The following is a 19676-nucleotide window of genomic DNA, read 5'->3' as shown; positions in this document are numbered from 1 at the left end:
CCCAACCTATATTATTTAACACTCTGCCCATTATCTGCTCAATCCATGTTGCCAAAAGAAAACCTGTTATAATAGTAGTACCATGCACTGCTCTAAACGCTATGCAGTAACTCATCAGTGATTTATGTATAATAGGTTAACACTTTAAAAATAAAGTCAGCAGTATTATTTTCTCCATTGGGCAGATAAGAAAAGTATAAGACTCAGAGGCAAAATAACTTGTCCAAACCTCACAACTAAGTAAGCAGCAGAGTTAGAGATAGAATCCAAGCAAGCTGACCCTAGAACTCTCTCAATCAGGATGTTATGTAACTCTAACTAGCTTTATTTTTTTCTTATTCAGCTATTCTGCCAGTAGACTGAGAGGGGGCAGAGGTTTATGAACCATCCACATCATCCTCAGATGCTAGCATTTACACACCAGCACACACACCCACACACTTCAGTTTGTCCTTTCGTGACTTCTGCTTTGCAAGGTAACTCAATGTCATTGGGAAGGACAAAAAAAAACAAAACACAAAGAAAATAACTATAATAATCAGCTATGACAAATATCTCTTCTCCAAATGCTCACCACCAAAGCCCTCAGTAAGGAAATGTTACACTTGTGTTAGATGTCAGATACCACATTAATTATTTCAATTAGACTGGTACCAACTTTGATTGCAACCACATGCTTGAAAGAAAATTTGCTCAATTCCCCATGTTTCCCCACTTCCCATTTCAGTAAATGGCACCTCCATCTTCAGATGCCCAAGTAAAATAAACCTGGGAACAATGTGTCATCTTCGCTGGCACCCATAGTCAATCACCAAATACGCTGTTTCTGAAACCTATACTCTTCTTCATCCCCTAGTCCAGGTAGCTCCCTCTTAAATTTCTAAAACATCCTTCTAAGTATTCTGCCATCACTCATATTTACCAATCAGCCCAAGTAGTAAGCAGGATTCTTAAGATATAAACAGAATCATGTCACTCTTTCAGTTAAAAAAAAAAGAAAAAAAAACCCTCAAAAGACTTCCCTTTGCTTTTAGGATAAAGTTCAAGTTTAAGCTCCTTAAGCTAGCTTGCAAGGCTTCTGCTTACTTCTTGAGCCACTTCTTGCCACTGATCAATGACCACACTGTCCTGTAATTTGCACACCCTTTTCCAACCCTAGTTAACTATTTTCAATTCCCTGAATGCTCATCTGAGAATATTAAATCCACTTTATAATGATCATCTGTGCTCCTCGTGAAGAGGACAAAAGCAGAGTCAAGTAATCAGGAGAACTTAAATAGAAAACCTTATATAAACAAGGGTGGGCATGGTGGCTGATGCCTGTAATCCCAGCACTTTGGGAAGTTTAGTCAGGTGAATCATCTGAGGTCAGGAGTTCGAGATCAGCCAGGCCAACACGGTGAAACCCTTTCTCTACTAAAAAAAAGTTAGGGGTGGTGGTGCATGCCTGTAGTCCCAGCTACTCGGGAAGTTGAGACAGGAGAATCACTTGAATCCAGGAAGTGGAGGTTGCCATGAGCTGAGATTGCGCCACTGCTCCCCAGCCTGGGTGACAGAGGGTGTCTCAAGAAAAGCCTTATAAATAAGAGACAGCTGTGAGAATTATCACTGCTTGCTGCTGGAAACTTGTATTTTACTATTGGCATCTTCAAATTTCTTTTCCTGAAGTGTATTTTTTTTTTTTTTTTTTTTTTTTTTTGAGACGGAGTTTCGCTCGTTACCCAGGCTGAAGTGCAATGGCACGATCTCGGCTCACCACAACCTCCACCTCCTGGGTTCAGGCAATTCTCCTGCCTCAGCCTCCCGAGTAGCTGGGATTACAGGCATGCACCAACATGCCCAGCTAATGTTTTGTATTTTTAGTAGTGACGGGGTTTCACCATGTTGACCAGGATGGTCTCGATCTCTTGACCTCGTGATCCACCCGCCTCGGCCTCCCAAAGTGCTGGGATTACAGGCTTGAGCCACGGCACCCCACTGAAGTGTATTGTTTTAAGGAAATGAGTCAGAGGTGCATGTTTTTCTTCCTCTATTAAGACTTTGAGGCTGTCACACCTGTAATCCCAATACTTTGGGAGGCTGTGGAAAGAGGATTGCTTGAGGCCAGTAGTTTGAGACCAATGTGGGCAACATAGTGAGACTCCCATCTCTACAAAAAATAAATTAGGCAGGCATGGTGGTACACGCATGTAGTCACAGCCACTTGGAAGGCTCAGGCAGGAAGATCATTTGAGCCCAGGATGTTGAGGTTGTAGTGAGCCGTTAACTGTGCCACTGCACTGCAGCCTGGGCAACAGAGTAAGACCTTCTCTCAAAAAAAAAAAGACTTTTATAACATTTGACCTGACAATCAAATCTTTTGCCAAATACAAAAATCATAGTCATCAGTTTCAAAGACAAAAGGAAAGAGGAACAGAGAGATTAAAAACATGTATTAGAAAACAAAGAACTGAAACACAGAAAGACAAACAGATACAAAGAAAGAGGAGCCATATCACATTGGTAACTGCATTCCTAGTATCCAGGGCTCAGCACCTAATAGCTGCTCATAAATACTTGTTGATTTGCAAGTTGGGTACATGGATACACAAATAGACAGAATTCTAAAGACTGGCAACATTATTTGCTGTCTCTGAGAAATTCATAAAGAAAACAAAAACCTACTCAAACTTGCCTGGATAGCCTGCCTTTTAAAGGTATCACAGATCTTTAACTCACTGTTTTAAAAAAAAAACACACATCAAAAATTGAAGAAGGCAAATAAACTATTTTTAATTTAAAACTTGTTCTTTATTATAGCAAGCATCTTACTAGAGTCTAAGGCAAATTTGTGATAAAAATAAAATCATATTTTCATATGTTAAACATTTTATAGTTTCTCAGGGTCTACTTTAAATTACCTATGTATTGCTTACCTTGTATACTTTATGGGGCTTACAGTAAATTTAATATTCTATTTGAATTACAGCAATTTAGAGTTGCTGAGTCTTTCCTTCTGTGTCATTCTGATTAAAGCTATGACTGAATGCTTGAGTCCTTGTTTATCTCTGGTTTTAATTAGGATGAACCAATATGCCAGTTTGCCTAGGATAGTACAAATTTATGCCTACTATGAAGATAGAATTATTAATAACTCTTCATTCTCTAAAGTGTCAGAGTTTAGACAATAAATTATACTGTGATTTTAGTTATATTGTATCATACTGGGGAAAAAATGCTGACTAAAAAAGATCTACTTAACAAGAAAGTTTTCAGAATACATTGTGGTACACAGCAAAGGCGTCATGAAGCAGTTTCCAGTTACGTCCTATGTAAACTAACAAAGTGATGTATATGCACTGCCCCAAAACTGTACATTCTTCAGGGGAGGAGCATTTGGTCTTCCACTCTATCTGTATTTAACACACCACCACTGCCGCCAGTACAACACGATAGATGGGTCTGAAATATTGGCCTCACAGTTTTCTATTTATCTAATGTGTTGTTGACATGTGTGTTGAAAAGAGCTGAATTGACATCAAGGATGTACAAGCTGTTGAGGACCATTAGCAATTAGAGACAAGAAGAACAGATGAGGACTTTCTTAAAGAAGAGACAGAGAGACAGAAGCCCAAAACAGAAGACTGCCATGAGATTCCTGGCCAAGAACAATCATGAATGCTCATACCAAAGAATCCTGCAGTGCACCTTCTAATGACTTAAGGCCCTGGTAAAAAAACTGAAGGATGCATGGACAGGGAGGAGTCTGATTTCAGGTGCTAGCTGAATTGAAACAGGAGAACCTAGATGAGAGTACCAACCTACACAGATGTAATAAGGAACACAATCGTTATCTTCATCCCACAAAGAGCAGGGACATAGCCTTTTATCTAACCAATCTTGATAAAACTTAAATGTGAGAGTCAGAGAGAAATATTTAAATCATAACCTGATAGTAAATAATGCAGAAAAATGGCACATATGACTCAGCAAAAAAACACTAGAGAAAATGTCCAGTAATTCTCAAAAGAGTAACTCTTTCACCTCTGAAGTTTAAAACCAATAATGAAAATATGAAAACAAATAGCAGTAACATCACCTTACATTTGTACAGTCCTTTAAAGCTCACAAAGTCCTTTCCCATCCATAATGAAATATAATCCTCAACTCTGAGGTAGAGGAGGACCATTACCTTCAATGAAAGGAAGAGATAAAGACTCAGGAAGCAAGCATATGGCTGAAGGTCACACAGGAAGTGATTAAGCTAAATAAAACAAGCCTATCTTCACCAAGTGAAGATTCTGGGTTGCAAAAAGAAGGCATGAACTTAATGTCAATCCCAACGAAATTCTGTGAAATACTATTTTAAAAACTAAGAAAAAAAAATCAAACACCTGTTTTTAGAATCTAGAAAGTATTATGAATGAGTCATTTGGAACATTATTTTCTTTTTTAGAAAGAGTTTTAAGATCCTTAAAAGTTCAGGGAAATTCCAATAGCATTTCAGATAGGGCTGTCAGCAACACAACTGACAGATTCACTCTTCAGGCAGACTGAAAGCAGATCTTGCCCTGGTCACCACTGAGTCTCCTTTTACTCAGCACACTGGAACATGGTGCTCCAGATAGTTACTGAACAGTTACTGAACGTAAGTGCATTCTGTCTTGACATACAAATGCAATAAATTCAGGCTAGAAGGGGTAGTAAAATGATTCATAGTGAAATGAACACCTACAATGACAAGGGTCTGATTACTGGATTGACTTAGACTTGCAAGACCTATCTCAGGGCTCCAAGCTGGTCTTTTCCTAATGTTTTAATCAATTTGAAAATATAAAACAATCATCACTATTTCCATGTCAGCTACCTTTATCATTATCAAACACTTATATCTTTGCATTATGATAAGTACATTGCAAGTACACTCTTATGTATTCCTCCAACCATCTTTTTTAAGAAATACCATACTCCCATTGTACTGATGAGAAAACTGAGACTTTACAAAAGACTATGCAATCTTCTCAGGATTACACTAGTGAGTAACAAAGCAAGGACGCAAACCTCAGCCTTGCTGACTCCCAAGCCTGTCTTTCTAACCAATATATGTATTGCACTTATCAAATCTGTGGAGGACACAGAGCTATGAAGGACACATAATACAGGGAAGGATATCATAGAACTGAAAATACGTTTAACAGATCTCCTGAGAACACAAATCATTTACGTACTGACGAAGAAAAGAGTTAATCTGCACAGACCTAGAAAGAAAACCTAGTACTGATAATAGAAATTTCAGGGAATTATTATTTCTTTTTGAATTTCCTAGTGTTTTTTCAAAGCAGGTTTCCTACCTAAAAGTGCTTAACAAGAAGCTGGCTGATGTGTCAGAAATGTTCTACAACAGTAGAGGTCAGAATATACGACTTCAAAGTTCCCCCAATTTCATTTTTATTTCAGAAAACATCTTAGAACACAAGCAGGGACTCCAAGTTGATGATTCTATTAACTTACATTTTTCATAATCTGAAACTTTATTTTCCTATCACATTCACCCCAGGTCTTTGTTCCTACTTCAGTGTCCTTCTGAAACATTACTGCATATATTAATAGTATGGCCACATATATGCATGAGAAGACTCCCTGTAGCCTTATCTGTAATTTTTCTGAAAAAAGAAATAAACTGGATGCCCATCCATAAGCACATGGTTAATTATGGAATACCATGCAGGAGTAAAAAGATTGGGTTAAATGGTGAAAGAGGCCATAAAATATGTATGAAATAGTAGCATGTCAAAAAACTATATACATAAAATATGTACAAGCATGTTTACAACAGCATGATCGTTCATATTAAAAAATTACAGACAACCTAACAGCAAATGCAGAGTAGGGTGGAACAATTTTCCAAAGAACTAAATTAAGATAAACACTCAACTTGAAAATGCTGGCAGAAGTAAGCTCTTCCTTAAATAGCATATATTTGGAGATTTTGCTTTTTGGTTTCAGTTTTTGCTTTTGCCCAAATAATCTGATATGATTCCTCTTTTTCAGATCCATTAATGGTAATATATTCATGTAAATTAGTAATAAAATGAAAATGTGTGTATCAATGTATTAATTGCACATTTAACTTACTTAAATTCAACTGTATGTTTTAGGCAAAAAATCATGGACACTAATCAGAAGCCAGCTATGTCAATGGGTTCTTCACTACACAAGCTGGTCTAAAGCTTTCAATACAACCAGTTGTACTGAAAACATTGTGGGTTGTACCTTATATAAAATCCATGTATTCTGTCAGTGAGCCTTCAGAAATTTCTGCAGGGAAATTTCTGTTCACTATTAATGTGTGATGAACAGAGGTAAAGTAAGGCATTATAAAACAAAAATATTTTTTCTCCCTTCTTAACATTAACTCAAGTATTTTTGGAACCTAACCCCTATTTAAGATGCAATTCCACTGTACATCTAGAAAAAGGATAGGATGAAATAAGTATTAACATTCATCAAACACAGTATGAAACAAGGACAATCATAACAGCTTTATATACATCACTCCATTTAATGCTTACAGAAACTTTCAAACAGGTACATCTCCAGGAAACTTTTACAAGTGAGGAAACTTAGGCACAGACAGAGATTACTCACAACCTGAATATAAGGACTTTCATTTTATTTTTTTTAAATGCTGTGCCCTTGCAATTCTCTACTGAGTTACAGATATAAGTGTATTTTTTATACCACTTGAGTTCTGTTTCCCTCTGAAACTCTAATGAAAATACCACCCCTCTCCTCAACATTTCCTCCCCATCCTAATGGCCTTTTCCCCAAAAAGGCATGCTCTGGGAAGGCTTAAATTCAGTATGTTGGCTTTTCAAAGTGCTCACTAACAATATGATAATGAACAATGTGAATGCAGACATCTGCTTGCTTCTAAAAATGATCTCTAGGCTGGAGCAGTGGCTCATGCTGGTAATCTCAGCACTCTGGGAGGCCAAGGCAGGAGAACTGTAAGAGGCCAAGAGTTCAAGATCAGCTGGGTCAACATAACAAGACAAAAAAATAAAACTATTAGCCAGGTGTAGTGACACACACCTGTAGTCCCAGCTACTCCTGAGGCTGAAGTGGGAGGATTCTGTGAGCACAGGAATTTGAAGTCACAGTGAGTTATAATTACACCACTATACTCTAGCCTGCAAGACAGAGTGAGACCCTGTGTCTTAAAAAATTAAACAAATAAAAATTATGAAATATAATCTTTTCATCATTCAATCAATCATTAGAGTTCAAACGATTATATCTTAAGTCGAGGGATAAAATAAAACAACATAAAGTGAAAATGAATCCTAAATATGGCAAAGTGGGATGAGAAAGGTCCAATTAGCCTACCCTCTTCTCATTCTTCTGTGTGCAGTCCAGAATAAAGACAAAAGAAAGTCTGAGACAGATGAAAGCATGGAATACAAACAAAGCCACAGACTACCACAGACATGATTTTCAACTTTTTAAAAGGATGTATTAGGCTTTATTTGAGCCCCTAATATGGGTTAACTGGGAAAACTGACCACTTAGAGTTAAGTTAGGGAATATACTTTTGTTTTTGTCACTACATGCAGCTAGGTCACCAGTAGGTCTGTTCCTTATAAGCCCTTTCAGATGTTGATATATTCTATTTTGACAACCTAATCAATACCAATAGGAAATTCTGTCTTACTAATATCAAATATTTGATGACAAAGGTGAATTAATATATTAAAACATTGGTCTCCATTCTTAATACTAAAAGCAATTATCTTCTCATTTCCTATTGAAACACCTGGATAGTTAATATTTAAGCTACAACCAATTAAGAAGAAATAACTGGCTGTGCAAATGTATATTTAGAAGTACAAACTGAGCATCAGAACATCCTTCCTCTAGGCAGTTCAAATGACTTTTATATGAATACAAAGTCTGAATGTATGCTTAAACAATAACGGTACAGAAACACCTCATCGCAGCAGATGCAAGATCTACCATCATGTCACTCAGGTTTATGCCATTTTCCCAAACACATCTATCACCAGACACTGATCTGCTTGATGCAATGCTAGTTAAAATTTTATCCTCACAGGATATGCATTATGAAATGCAGGCAGACACACATTCAAATGTTTAGCCCAATTTTAATTTGTTTTAAATAAAGCTGTTTGTATATGCAATGCAGGTATTTGTTCAAAAACAAAGTCAATACTATACCTGGTTATTTCTTCTTTAAGTTTACATGGGTCTTCAGCATAGAATTTGATACCAAAATACAAAGTATATGGAGGTCCAGCTAAAATAAGAAATAGAATTTACATTTCACTAAAACCATAAATTCGTCAAAGTAACAGTATCTTATACAGCTATTTACATACAGTTACACTCTAAGAATGTCTAAAGAAACAAGATAAACCTAACATAAAAATAGCAAGGTTCAGAACTGTGACAGCAGGACCTTGACACATACCCACACATAGATAAAAGGAATAGCCAAATATACCAGAATGTTGCTGGTTCCTATGTCTGGTTGGTGAGGTTATGTGCAATTTTTATTATTTATGTTTTTCCCATTTTCTATAGTATATATGTAATTTTTCATAGTGAAGAAAGAAAAAAAATAAATGGTTTAAAAAACACTCACCTATCATTTCATTTAAAAAATAGTTTTAAATCTATCTGCAAAAAGCTGAAAACAACTGAAATGCTCAGCAGCAGGTGGACTATTTAAGTCAGCCCAGCCACAGGACATACACAATGCAAGTTTAAACAGTCAGAATAGGGTCTGCATGCCTTGATGTGGGAAAGACCAACAATCTAAATTCCTGAGCACAGAAATATGATCCCTTTTGTGAAAAAGTATCAATTAATATATATTTGGATTTTTTTAATAGTACAAGAAAATTACTAACTGGCTAAATTTGGGAAGAAGGGTTAGAAAAGTTCTATCCTTAAAACTAATTAATTAGAATTTTCTTATGATAACTCTTACCTTTTTTTAAAGGAAAAAAGCCCAGAGGCTACATAACAGAATTAAGGACAATATTTGTTTCATTCTTAAACATTTCTGAATCTAAAAATGTGTTTTCACATATTTAAGAAAACCTTTCTCATATCCTTCATTTACCACAAAAGAACGACACCTACAAACTTTTTTTTTAAATCAGAAACAAAGCCTGGAATTGTATGTACATGGGCAGATAAATAAAAAATAAACACTCATATTGTGCAAGAAAATACAAACTCCCTGGGTGCCAAACACATTATTCTTTTACTAGAAATATTTTTATTTCTGAAGGTATCGGTCTAATCTGTACTGTTTCCAAAACTGTATATTTCCAAGCTGTGCAGTAACTAGATCTAATATACTTTGTTTTTAAAAGGATTTGTTATGTGGTATACCAACTGGTGGTTACAGGTGTTAATTTTGTTTTCCAACAAAAGCTCTCCCACAAATTAGAAAAGATGTGAAGCATGTATCTCAGTAAAAGTACTCAATACTGTCTAAGCGACATAAAGTAACCCCAGTCTTGATATTCTTAACTGAATAAAGTCCCAAATTCCAAAACTGGGAAACAAAATTAAATGAAACAAGAATAAAGGTATCATGTATTTATAACATATGAACTATGTTATTATTTATTATTACATACACATACTTAGGTGTGCAGCACCCTGGAACCCTCTTTCTGGCATACGGGAGACCATCAATATGAGGGTCCTGCCCCCTCCCCTCATCTATGCCTTCCTGTGTAAGACATTCCTTATGCTACAGCTATTGTTTGTTTAACCACTGTGTATTTCTGACAAATACACCTCTATCCCTGAACATAGATGTCAACAGACTATTAAATATTTAGAAGAGTCAGGAAGTCCACCCTCAGCTTATCCATCTGTGTCAATCAAGCTCTGTATTCCTGAGCAGATGGGTCTGCCTGTGCCTGCAGGCAGCTGGGGTTGGTACCTAGGAGGTGGGGAGGAGCACAGATGCTGCCAAGATGGTACACAAAGGGAAGAGGCCTTCTCCAGGCCCCAGAGCTGCTTCTATTCTCTGGAACATGACAGATTACATGCTATCCACCAAGCCCACACATTTCAAATGTTCAGTATGAACAGTTGAGCAGAAATGTTAAAAGCACACAATTAAAAACATTTGGCTCTGGCTAATTTTCTCTAAGGTCTTCTGACCCAAACTAGCCCTTCATTTACCATTCACATATACAATGGCTGTGTTCTAAATATAAGGCATCATTTCTATTTGGTTACATTTCATAATGTACAAAAACATTTCATAAACATTTGATTCTCAACAACTACAATTTGATAACATATGCAAGGCATGTAAAGCTCCAAGGAGCTAAACAAATTGCCTAAAATCACAAGGAAGAAAGAAAAGTTGCTAATATCTATAGCTCAGTGCTTTGGGGTACACTATTCTATATAGCCTCTCAGGGAAAAACAAAATAATACCTTTAGAGTGAGATAATTCTCTCACATGCATCACTGTTTCATAAAGCAATCAAAGGCTATACAAATAAACATTTTGGACAAGGATATGTCTAGCCATATATTTTTTGGCTTCCTATGCTAAATACAAAAAAAAACAGGTGCTGATAATTCAAATTATAAAATTACTGTCTCGAATCAATGTCATTCTACAGACTCAATGTTTAAGAAACTCTTACATAAAGTGAAGTTATTATTGTTTCACTTTAGCAAAAAATACAGGAGCCAGAAACTGGGAATCCTCTATCTTTTTTGAACACTAATTTTGAGGTCTTTGATAAGGAATTTCTCATTAACTCAGGGATAACAAGATTACCTATGAGAATTCTGATAACTAGCAAATGTTCTATCATTTTTACAGATTCTCCTTCTTATGAATCTATTGGAGATTTCATAGCCATTTTCCTTCACTATCAAATAAATTGATGAGATAAAATGTAAGGACTCTTCAGTCACTAACATTTATTCAATTATAATACCAGTTGTTTTATTCTTACTATACATCAGATTTTTAATATTGCATTTTTAGAAAGAAAAAGTGATCCCATCATAGAGTGAATATTTAAATAAAATATTTCATACCATGTAAATAAGTAGACACTTTAAATGTGCTTAGGACCACTTTAATAATGTACCTTAAAATAACAATTTTTTCATCACCTGGATAGAAAATCAACTTTTTTTCCTATAAAAGAAACCTGTGAGTTTATTTTAAAATAATCAGCTGGGTGTGGTGGTTCACACCTGTAATCCCAGCACTTTGGGAGGCCGAGGTACATGGATCACCTGAGGTCAGGAATTCGAGATCAGCTTGGACAATATGATGAAACCCCATCTCTACTAGAAATACGAAAAAAAAAGTCCGGGCGCAGTGGCACACACCTGTAATTCCAGCACTTTGGGAGGCCAAGGCAGGTGATTCACGAGGTCAAGAGATCGAGGCCATCCTGGCCAACATGCTGAAACCCTGTCTCCACTAAAAATACAAAAAGTAGCTGGGTATGGTAGCGTGTACCTATAGTCCCAGCTACTCGGGAGGCTGAGGCAGGAGAATCACTTGAACCCAGCAAGTGGAGTTTGCAGCGAGCAGAGATTGTGCCATTGCATTCCAGCCTGGGCAACAGAGTGAGACTTCATCTCAAAAAAAAAAAAATTATTCCTGAAATTTTTCTTTTTTTCCAATTGGTATTTTTTAATTGGTTCAAATAGGCTAGAGCTATACCTTGTAAACTCCAGCGGTTTCCACCACAGAGGTGGAAATGCAATGAGAAACAACAATGATGCTGATGCTCATAGAAACAGGACTTTCTGATGGCTGTGCAGTCCAGGTTTCCAGTTCTATTTGGAAGTATAGCTACATTCCTGTTCTTGGATCCATGGGGGCATTGCACAACCCGTACTACCACAGGAAACAAGCTGACATGCACAGAAAATACAGGCAGAGAATGGGGGTAATGCAGGCCAGAAGAACCCACTCGGTTTTGATTAGCAATAATTCACACAGTTCAGCAAAATGCTTTAATGAAGAATAGAGTTTCAGTTTAGGGAGATTAAAAAGTTTTGGAGATGGACATTTATATTGCACAACAATGTACCTAATGCCACTGAATTCTACACAAAAATGGTTAAAAGGATCCATTTTATACGTTATGCACATTTTACAAGAATTTAAAAGTATTCTTTTGTACACTTAAGGAGCCTTTGTGTTTATGCTTATAAATAAAAACTTGGGCTCTGGAAATTAAGATTAAGGAATAGATACTTAAGTATACTGCATCTCTTTATAATATTCGTATTGATAAAAGCAAAAAGCTGGCTCTCAAAAATGGTCTCTCTCTGAAGACCATTTTTCAGGTCACAAAGACACCTCTTACTTACTGGCTTAGGAAACAGAGTGGTCTGAATGACGAAACCATGCCATGACCCAAGAAACTCAAGCTCTTTAAAAACTTGGGCATTATGACCCATCCCTGCAACCTCCCTGTCACCCATTAATGCCTATTTGCCTTTTTTGTTTTAAGGTCAGATTTTTAAAGACAAGCATACAGAAAAACCACAGACAAAATCAATACTAAGATTCACTCAGAGACTGATTAAATTTAATCTGAGTTTGGAGAGGGCCTACCAAAACACACAATACACATTCTCATATTCTGGTACTTGACTACTAGTACTCACTTCTCCAGTACTAAAGCCCACTTCTGCACCCAACTAATCATGGACTTTGTCATCATTTTCAAGCCACCCTTTACAAAGTAAAAGTTAAATACCTACTGTTGATCAGTTCTTTGTGTTCAGCAAGGGTTTTTGCAGGATCCAGCCAATACTATATGAGGAAGAAAAGGATAATTCAAGAAATTAGTCTTTAATTACTTCGAGAATATTTGCAAAATGTTATTTAAGCATTTTAAAACTTGTTAAGTGAAGCACTTCACTCATACAGACACACAAACATACATAAGTGTTTTCCACAGCAAGAACAGTAAAACAATGAAAAAAATGGGCCAGGCATGGTGGCTCACACCTGAAATCCCAGCACTTTGGAAGGCAGAGGAGGGAGGACTGCTTGAGGCCAGGAGTTTGAGACCCCCTGGCCAATATAGCATGGCCCTATCTTTAAAAAAATAACAATAAATTTAAAATAAAATAGAAAGATGATGCTGATGTTGGAAGAGAGGCAAAGAAGAGCAACAGTATTTGCTGGGCCCCTGGATGAATTATAATACTGATTATATAAGGTGACATCCAAATGTTTGAGTGACTTCTGACTACTTTTGGTGAGAAAACAATGGCCTCGAAAAAATGTCCTCCAAGTCTTTTTCCAAAGTATTCACCAAGCCAAGCACTACTCCCTTTAGAACCATGTCTCCTCCTAGTATGCCCTCACCATCTTCACTTCCAATCTCATCCCTACAGGTATTGCTGCTAGCTGTTAGGAAGAAAGCAATCAAATCCCCATTAAAGATCCAGGACAGCAGTTTAGCACAGTGGCTGAGGGCCTAAATCCCAGGGCAGACCCATAAGGATTCTGTTCCAGCTATCCGGAACACATCATTGCCATGTAACTTGGGACAAGTGACTGGACACCACTAGACCTTCCTCATAAGGTTGCTGTGCACATTAAATAAGTTAATTTAGGTAAAGTCTTTAGAACAGCCCCTAGCTCATGCTACACATGCTAAGAATAGTTAGGTTACCTTTAGTAACTGCCTTTGGCCAGTCTAAGATACCTGCTTATTAATTCAAATTACTAATGGGAATTTCAAGCGGTAACAGGAGAATCTGGGGTCCTAGGGAGAGGCCTTCCTTTAAAACTCACAATTATGAAGTAGAATTATTGAAGGAAAGAGATGAGGTAAGCCTCTAGTTTCATCTCTCCATCTGTGGGAAGAGCAGGGCAGAAACCAAAGAAGCACAGAGGGCATTGGAGCTCCCACAAAAGCAGAGTCAAAGGGATAAGGGCTGCCTTGGAGACTAAGGGGAGGGCAGACATAGAATCACTCCCCAACTCTCCTAGCCAGATATTGGGGACCCCCAGGATCAAGCTACTCAGTTCCCATTTTCTCATGTTCCTTAATGAAGAAAGGGCAATTCCTACTACAGCGAGGTAGGAGCTGACCCACCTTGAGCCATGTTCCTCCCAGCACTCATGCGCTGGCCCAGTTCCCCACTTTCTTTCCCCTTAGTTGAGGGCAGAAAGCTTGTTCTGCTTTGTATCAGTAGCACTAATTATAAATAGCAATTATAATGCTTTATGCAATCCCTGTACCTTTTATTCCTAATTATGAATAACAATTATTCATACTATGAATACTATCACTATGAATATGACTGTTGTAGTCTTTTTACTGTAAGATTTTGTTACCACACTAAACTCAATTCACACATACATAATCTTCACTATTTGCCACTCACAGCAAAAAAAAAAAATTTCAATTTTTTGACTTTTTAATCTTTTTTTTTTTTTTTTTTTTTTTGAGACGGAGTTTCACTCTTATTACCCAGACTAGAGTGCAATGGCACGATCTCAGCTCACCGCAACCTCCACCTCCTGGGTTCAAGCAATTCTCCTGCCTCAGCCTCCTGAGTACCTGGGACTACAGGCACGCACCACCATGCCCAGCTAATTTTTGAATTTTTTTTTTAGTAGAGACGGGGTTTCACCATGTTGACCAGGATGGTCTCAATCTCTTGACCTCGTGATCTATCCGCCTCGGCCTCCCAAAGTGCTGGGATTATAGGCATGAGCCACTGCGCCCAGCTTGACTTTTTATCTAAGTGTAGCAACTAAAAACACAATGTTCATTATTCTGGTCTTTATCATTTTGTCTTTTTTAAAGGTCTGGAATCACTCGCTTTTAAAACAGAAAATGTATTTGAAGCAGACGATGTGTCAGTGAAACGTCCTTGGAGCCCACAGCGATTCAAAATGAGGCTTTGGTGTTAAAATAATGCCTCCCAGGGAAACTCTGTTCATTCAAGCAGAGTAAAATCAACTCAAACATTAAGCTGTGTGTTGGACACAATGCAGAACCATCCCTTTATATATATTAAGCTGTGGGTTCTTTATGAAATGGAAACACTAGCTGAGGGAACTGTTTCTTGCCATTCATGTTAAATAAAAAGGTTTTACTATCCCCTGAATTTTTCAATGAAGAAAAACCCAAGGTAAACAAACACAAATACTCATTAACACTTGCATTAGGTTTCCACTGCTACCTTAATGAATTACCACAAGCTTAGAGGCTAAAACAACACCTGTTTATTATCTCAGAGTGCTAAAGGTTAGTGTCTTTCTTTGCTTCAGATTTCACAAGGCTAAAATCAAGATGTCAGCCTGCCGGGGTCTTGGAGAGTTGGTTGGCTAGGGGACTGTATTCTCTAGAGCACAGTATGGGAGGGGGCTTATAGATGGGTCATTAGAGGCTCTCCCAGTTTCTCCAGGCGTCAAGATACACGTAACACAGGTTACTTAATTTCAGGCCCTACACCACACTTACACATGAGGTGTCAATATGTGTTTGAGACAAGAAGGAAAAAAGGAACCTCTGTCTTATTACTCTCTATCTAATCTTGTTCGGAAACTAGTAAGAGGCAGAAATCAGAGAGTTTTTAATTTCTCCTCCTATTATCACCATCCCAAAAGACAACCTTTGCAATTTTTTTTTTCACATCTTTCAATTTGATACATTTTGTTTGTCTCTGTTTTCCTGTGTCCAGAATGCTTTTCAGTCATTAAAGCCAGGTAAAGAAAATAGGAAGAAAAGTTTTAACCAGACATAATGGGAAAAACTGGTTAATCTATCAAAAATTTTACATTAATGATAATCTGTACAATTTTAAAATAAATCTCTTAAGAATGATTAAATTTGTGAGACGAAAAAAGTAAAATGACAGTTTCAAGATAAGTTAGACATTACAATTCTGCAGCACAACGAAGCAGGAGCAAGACTCAGTCAGAGGCTATTCAATCAACTCACTGCACATTTGCTATGCTAAGTGTGCTAAGTCACCCTAGAGCTGGCCACGCACAAATCTCATTTGATCAAAATGGAAACCAGGGGTTACAGAGGTCAGACAATGATAAATGCCCAAGAATATAAATAATAAATACAAGTCACCAGGTTTTAGAAGCCAAGATCTTGAAATGTAAAACCCACTTACATTCAACCAAGGGAAAGATGTAACCTTGAAACCAAAGCAGCCACACAATGATGGCACCTGTCTCAATTCATTGTCAACAAGCAATCAAACACAGCACATGTAAGATCACAGTGAAACACATCAGCCTGTTATTCTATAGCCTAAGAGGAAAAAAGGTGCACAAGAATTTGCCACTATTGTCCTTAAAACAACATCCCTGTTTTTAAGGACTACATCCCGAATACTGGACATGGAGTGCCAGTATTCTGGAGGTGAACTCTAAAACTAGGATATCATTCATTTATTCATTCATTCATTACCTATGGATATTCACTATACATGTTCTTTATAAGACATGTCAGACATTGTCCTGGGTAGTATGGGAACACAAGGTTGAATGACACCCATGACTAACCTCACACTCACAGCCTAGCAGGAGACACACAGACATATAATTATAATACAATGTGATGAGACAATAATTACTTGTGTAAGATGAGTACATATGAGATAATAAAATCACGTACAAAGAAAATTACCTGTAGGGTGAGTATAAGATGGCTTTACTGAAAAGAAAATCATTAAATAGCTGTTTACAAAAAAACTTTCTCAAGACACATAAATGAGGGATAACAGAGCGTTAAATCTGTATAAAGGACGTCTATCCACTCAACTGTTCTCAAAGCAAGTGAGTACTTTTCTACATATTAACACAGAATGTAATACTCCAAGTCCTTTACAATTGTTATTGTGACACTCTATTGAAGTCAGTGTTGCCCAACAGCTAACAAATACTCAGCTAAACAATCAGTATTGGTGGAGAACTTCTAGAAAGAGTAGCAGTCCATTCAGTCTTTCTACCTGCCCCACGTTTCGTAAAGAGGTGCAGAAGCTGAGAACCATGCAGTATGGTACCCTAAGAGACTGTGTACTTTTGGAGTCTTCCAGAGTTCCAACAGAATAAACCCTAAAATTTTTAAAGAAAGGACAGCATGCAATAACAAGGGCTGTGTTGCATCTTATTTCACACTGGGTCCAATGTTGATTCAGAGAATGGCTTCTCTGAATTGTACCCTGGTGTGCTGTCTCTTGCCTAGCCAGATGGTCACAAGAAGAAATAGCCCTATCTCTCATTCTCTCTCAACACTCAAGCTGTCCATTCTCTAGGATAATCACTCACTTTCCCCTTCCCCACTCCCCTCTCTCCTATTTCAAATGTATATTATGTAGTTTGTATATGCTGACAATGTGATCCCATTTTGTAGGAAGATAACAATGAACCCAAACAGACCCTGATCTCTTATTCTGATTTCATACAGTCTGCTTCTAACACACTCATCCTAAACAGTCAATCACTAAGGAGTCGTGGTGACAACCCTCTTGGACTCAGCCCCTTTGCCAGAGTGGAAGAGGTAAAGCAGCTAGATAGCCTTACCACTTCAGGCCTGTCAGTTTTAATCACAGCACTGATACAACCTGGAGAGCAATAACAGACCCTTCTTACTCTCTGACAGTCCTGCTAAATGCCCTAGGCTACTTTCATCCACCTTGGCTGTAATGTCTCAATTTCATCAATTTCCTAGGTAACAGTCTCAGAATTAGGTTTTGAAAGTCTAATACTGTCCAGACAATCAATATCCTAACCTTCAAAAGATAATGTTAAATTCAGGGTCCAACCTTTTCTTTGTCAACTGTTTTGGAGTCTCCTAGAATTCTAATAGAATAAACCCTAAAAGATTTTAAAAAGAAAGGACAGCATGAAATAATGAGAGTTTTGCTGCATCCTATTTCACCTAGAGTCCAATGCTGACTCTCCTTTGGGGAATCTAAGAATGCTATATTGATAGTTACCTATGTTTCCTGTAGGCCAAAGAAAAGCCCTTAAAAGCACACAATTTTCATTAATATAGCAAAACAACCTCTTGATCTAAGAGAGTAAAAACAGAGTTAACCATGTATCAGGCACAAGAGAGCCACAAGTATCTCAAAAGTGATACAAGTCATTCTTGGGGAATTCTAGTACTCAACATAAGTCACATATGTTTCAAGGAATCCAGGACTTAGGTTATAGCTATTTGTGCTTTTCCCACTGCCTCTGTAAATAGATCTCAGGCCCTCTAAGCAACATCAAGAGGATGTGGGTTTTAATTTTTTCCTTCATATGAGTCACAGAAGCCTTAGCCTATCTTGCATTAATGACTAAAACAAGGACCTGTCATTGGAGTGATCTACAGGGAGGAAGGGCTAATTATAACTACCTCCATTTTTCAGCAACAGTGAGTTTCAATGAATCTTTATTGGACCATGTGGGTCCTCATAAAGTGTCACTGGCCCTGGGAATAATCCTCATTTCTCACCCATGGAGCCTGACACCACTCTAAGTTTATAGAAATGCAATAATAATAGCTAGCATTTATTAAATTTTTGCAATGTGACAGGCACTGCTGAGGGCTTCACATGTATTTACTCTTTTAATCCTCTTAATAACTCTATGAAGTAGGAACTGCTATAATTACCATTTTAGAAATGAGGAAAATGAAACACTCAGTAGTTAAACAACTTGCCCAAAAGTACAGAACAGCAGATCCAATGAGCTGAAGCCACTCCATCTTACACTCAGGCCAAGCTACTTTGTAGAATATTGTCTGAGTAGTAATGCACAACTTAAATTTCAAGATTCTTACTCTCAGCTAATACTCTTTACCCAACTCACTCTAATATTCTGACTCCTCCAAGACACCCAATTCACTGACCTTTTCATTGTCCCTCACTGATGCCCCCCACCCATGTCATTTCCCTCACTATCCATTATAATCGCTCACTTGCAAGCGTCCTCAATTCCCTTGTACAGACTTGCTTCCATAATATCCACTGGGAAAAAAAAAAAAAAACCACCCATGGGTAATGCCAACTCCTTGCATTCTCCTTGCTAGCACCCCAGGAGATAAACGTAACTGGAGGTTCAAATTGCAAAACCATAGGTGGGCTCACTTTATACTCATTACCAACAAACCAAGGGAACCCTTGGTATCACACAGAATCCTACTACATTTTATTCTGTCATTCTCCTTGATAATTCTTGATACTTTCTCCTCTGTCCTTAAACTTCCAACATCTCTTTTCTCTTTCTCACTCTCAGCTGAAGATCTTCATTATGTCACTGAAAATAGAAACAATCAGAAGAGAAATGCATATGCATCCTGGCCCCATCGACCAACCTGCCTGCATCTGAGCTTGTGTTCTGCCCTCTCTCCTGTTGCTGTGGAGGAATTATCCATGTGCCATTTAAGCTCATCCCTTTCTCATCTATTCAGGAACATTGTTCCGGCAACTTTCTGTTCTCGTTCCTGTACCATGAAGGTTTCCCTTTTGACAGAATCGTTCTTGGAAGAATGATGCCTTTATTTCTCCCATCTTCAAAACAAAAATAAAAACCTTTTTTGACTCCCATACCATTTCACCTCTGTGCTTTGAAATAAATCTCTGGATGAGGAAAAAAAAAGTCCTACACTCCACCATCTCCTCTT

At 37.6% G+C, this 19676-nt stretch overlaps 1 protein-coding gene across 3 annotated transcripts in view; it reads right to left on the bottom strand.

Annotated features, from left to right (window-relative positions):
* EPB41L4A (erythrocyte membrane protein band 4.1 like 4A) overlaps positions 1–19676 on the bottom strand; it is a 274144-nt gene that overhangs the window by 114713 nt on the left and 139755 nt on the right. For all 3 annotated transcript variants that reach the window (XR_004739723.3, XM_008991698.5, XM_078365056.1), the window contains 2 exons: positions 12781–12832; positions 8218–8296 (listed from right to left, as the gene is read on the bottom strand). Coding sequence is in view for 2 of the 3 variants with exons in the window: in XM_008991698.5 (XP_008989946.1) it covers positions 8218–8296; positions 12781–12832 (131 nt within the window). In the remaining variant the exon portion in view is untranslated. The remainder of the gene's footprint in view (positions 1–8217; positions 8297–12780; positions 12833–19676) is intronic.

This window comes from Callithrix jacchus, chromosome 2 (assembly GCF_049354715.1).
Source record: "Callithrix jacchus isolate 240 chromosome 2, calJac240_pri, whole genome shotgun sequence".
NCBI lineage: Eukaryota > Metazoa > Chordata > Mammalia > Primates > Cebidae > Callithrix > Callithrix jacchus.
This window is presented reverse-complemented; position numbering and strand designations above follow the sequence as displayed.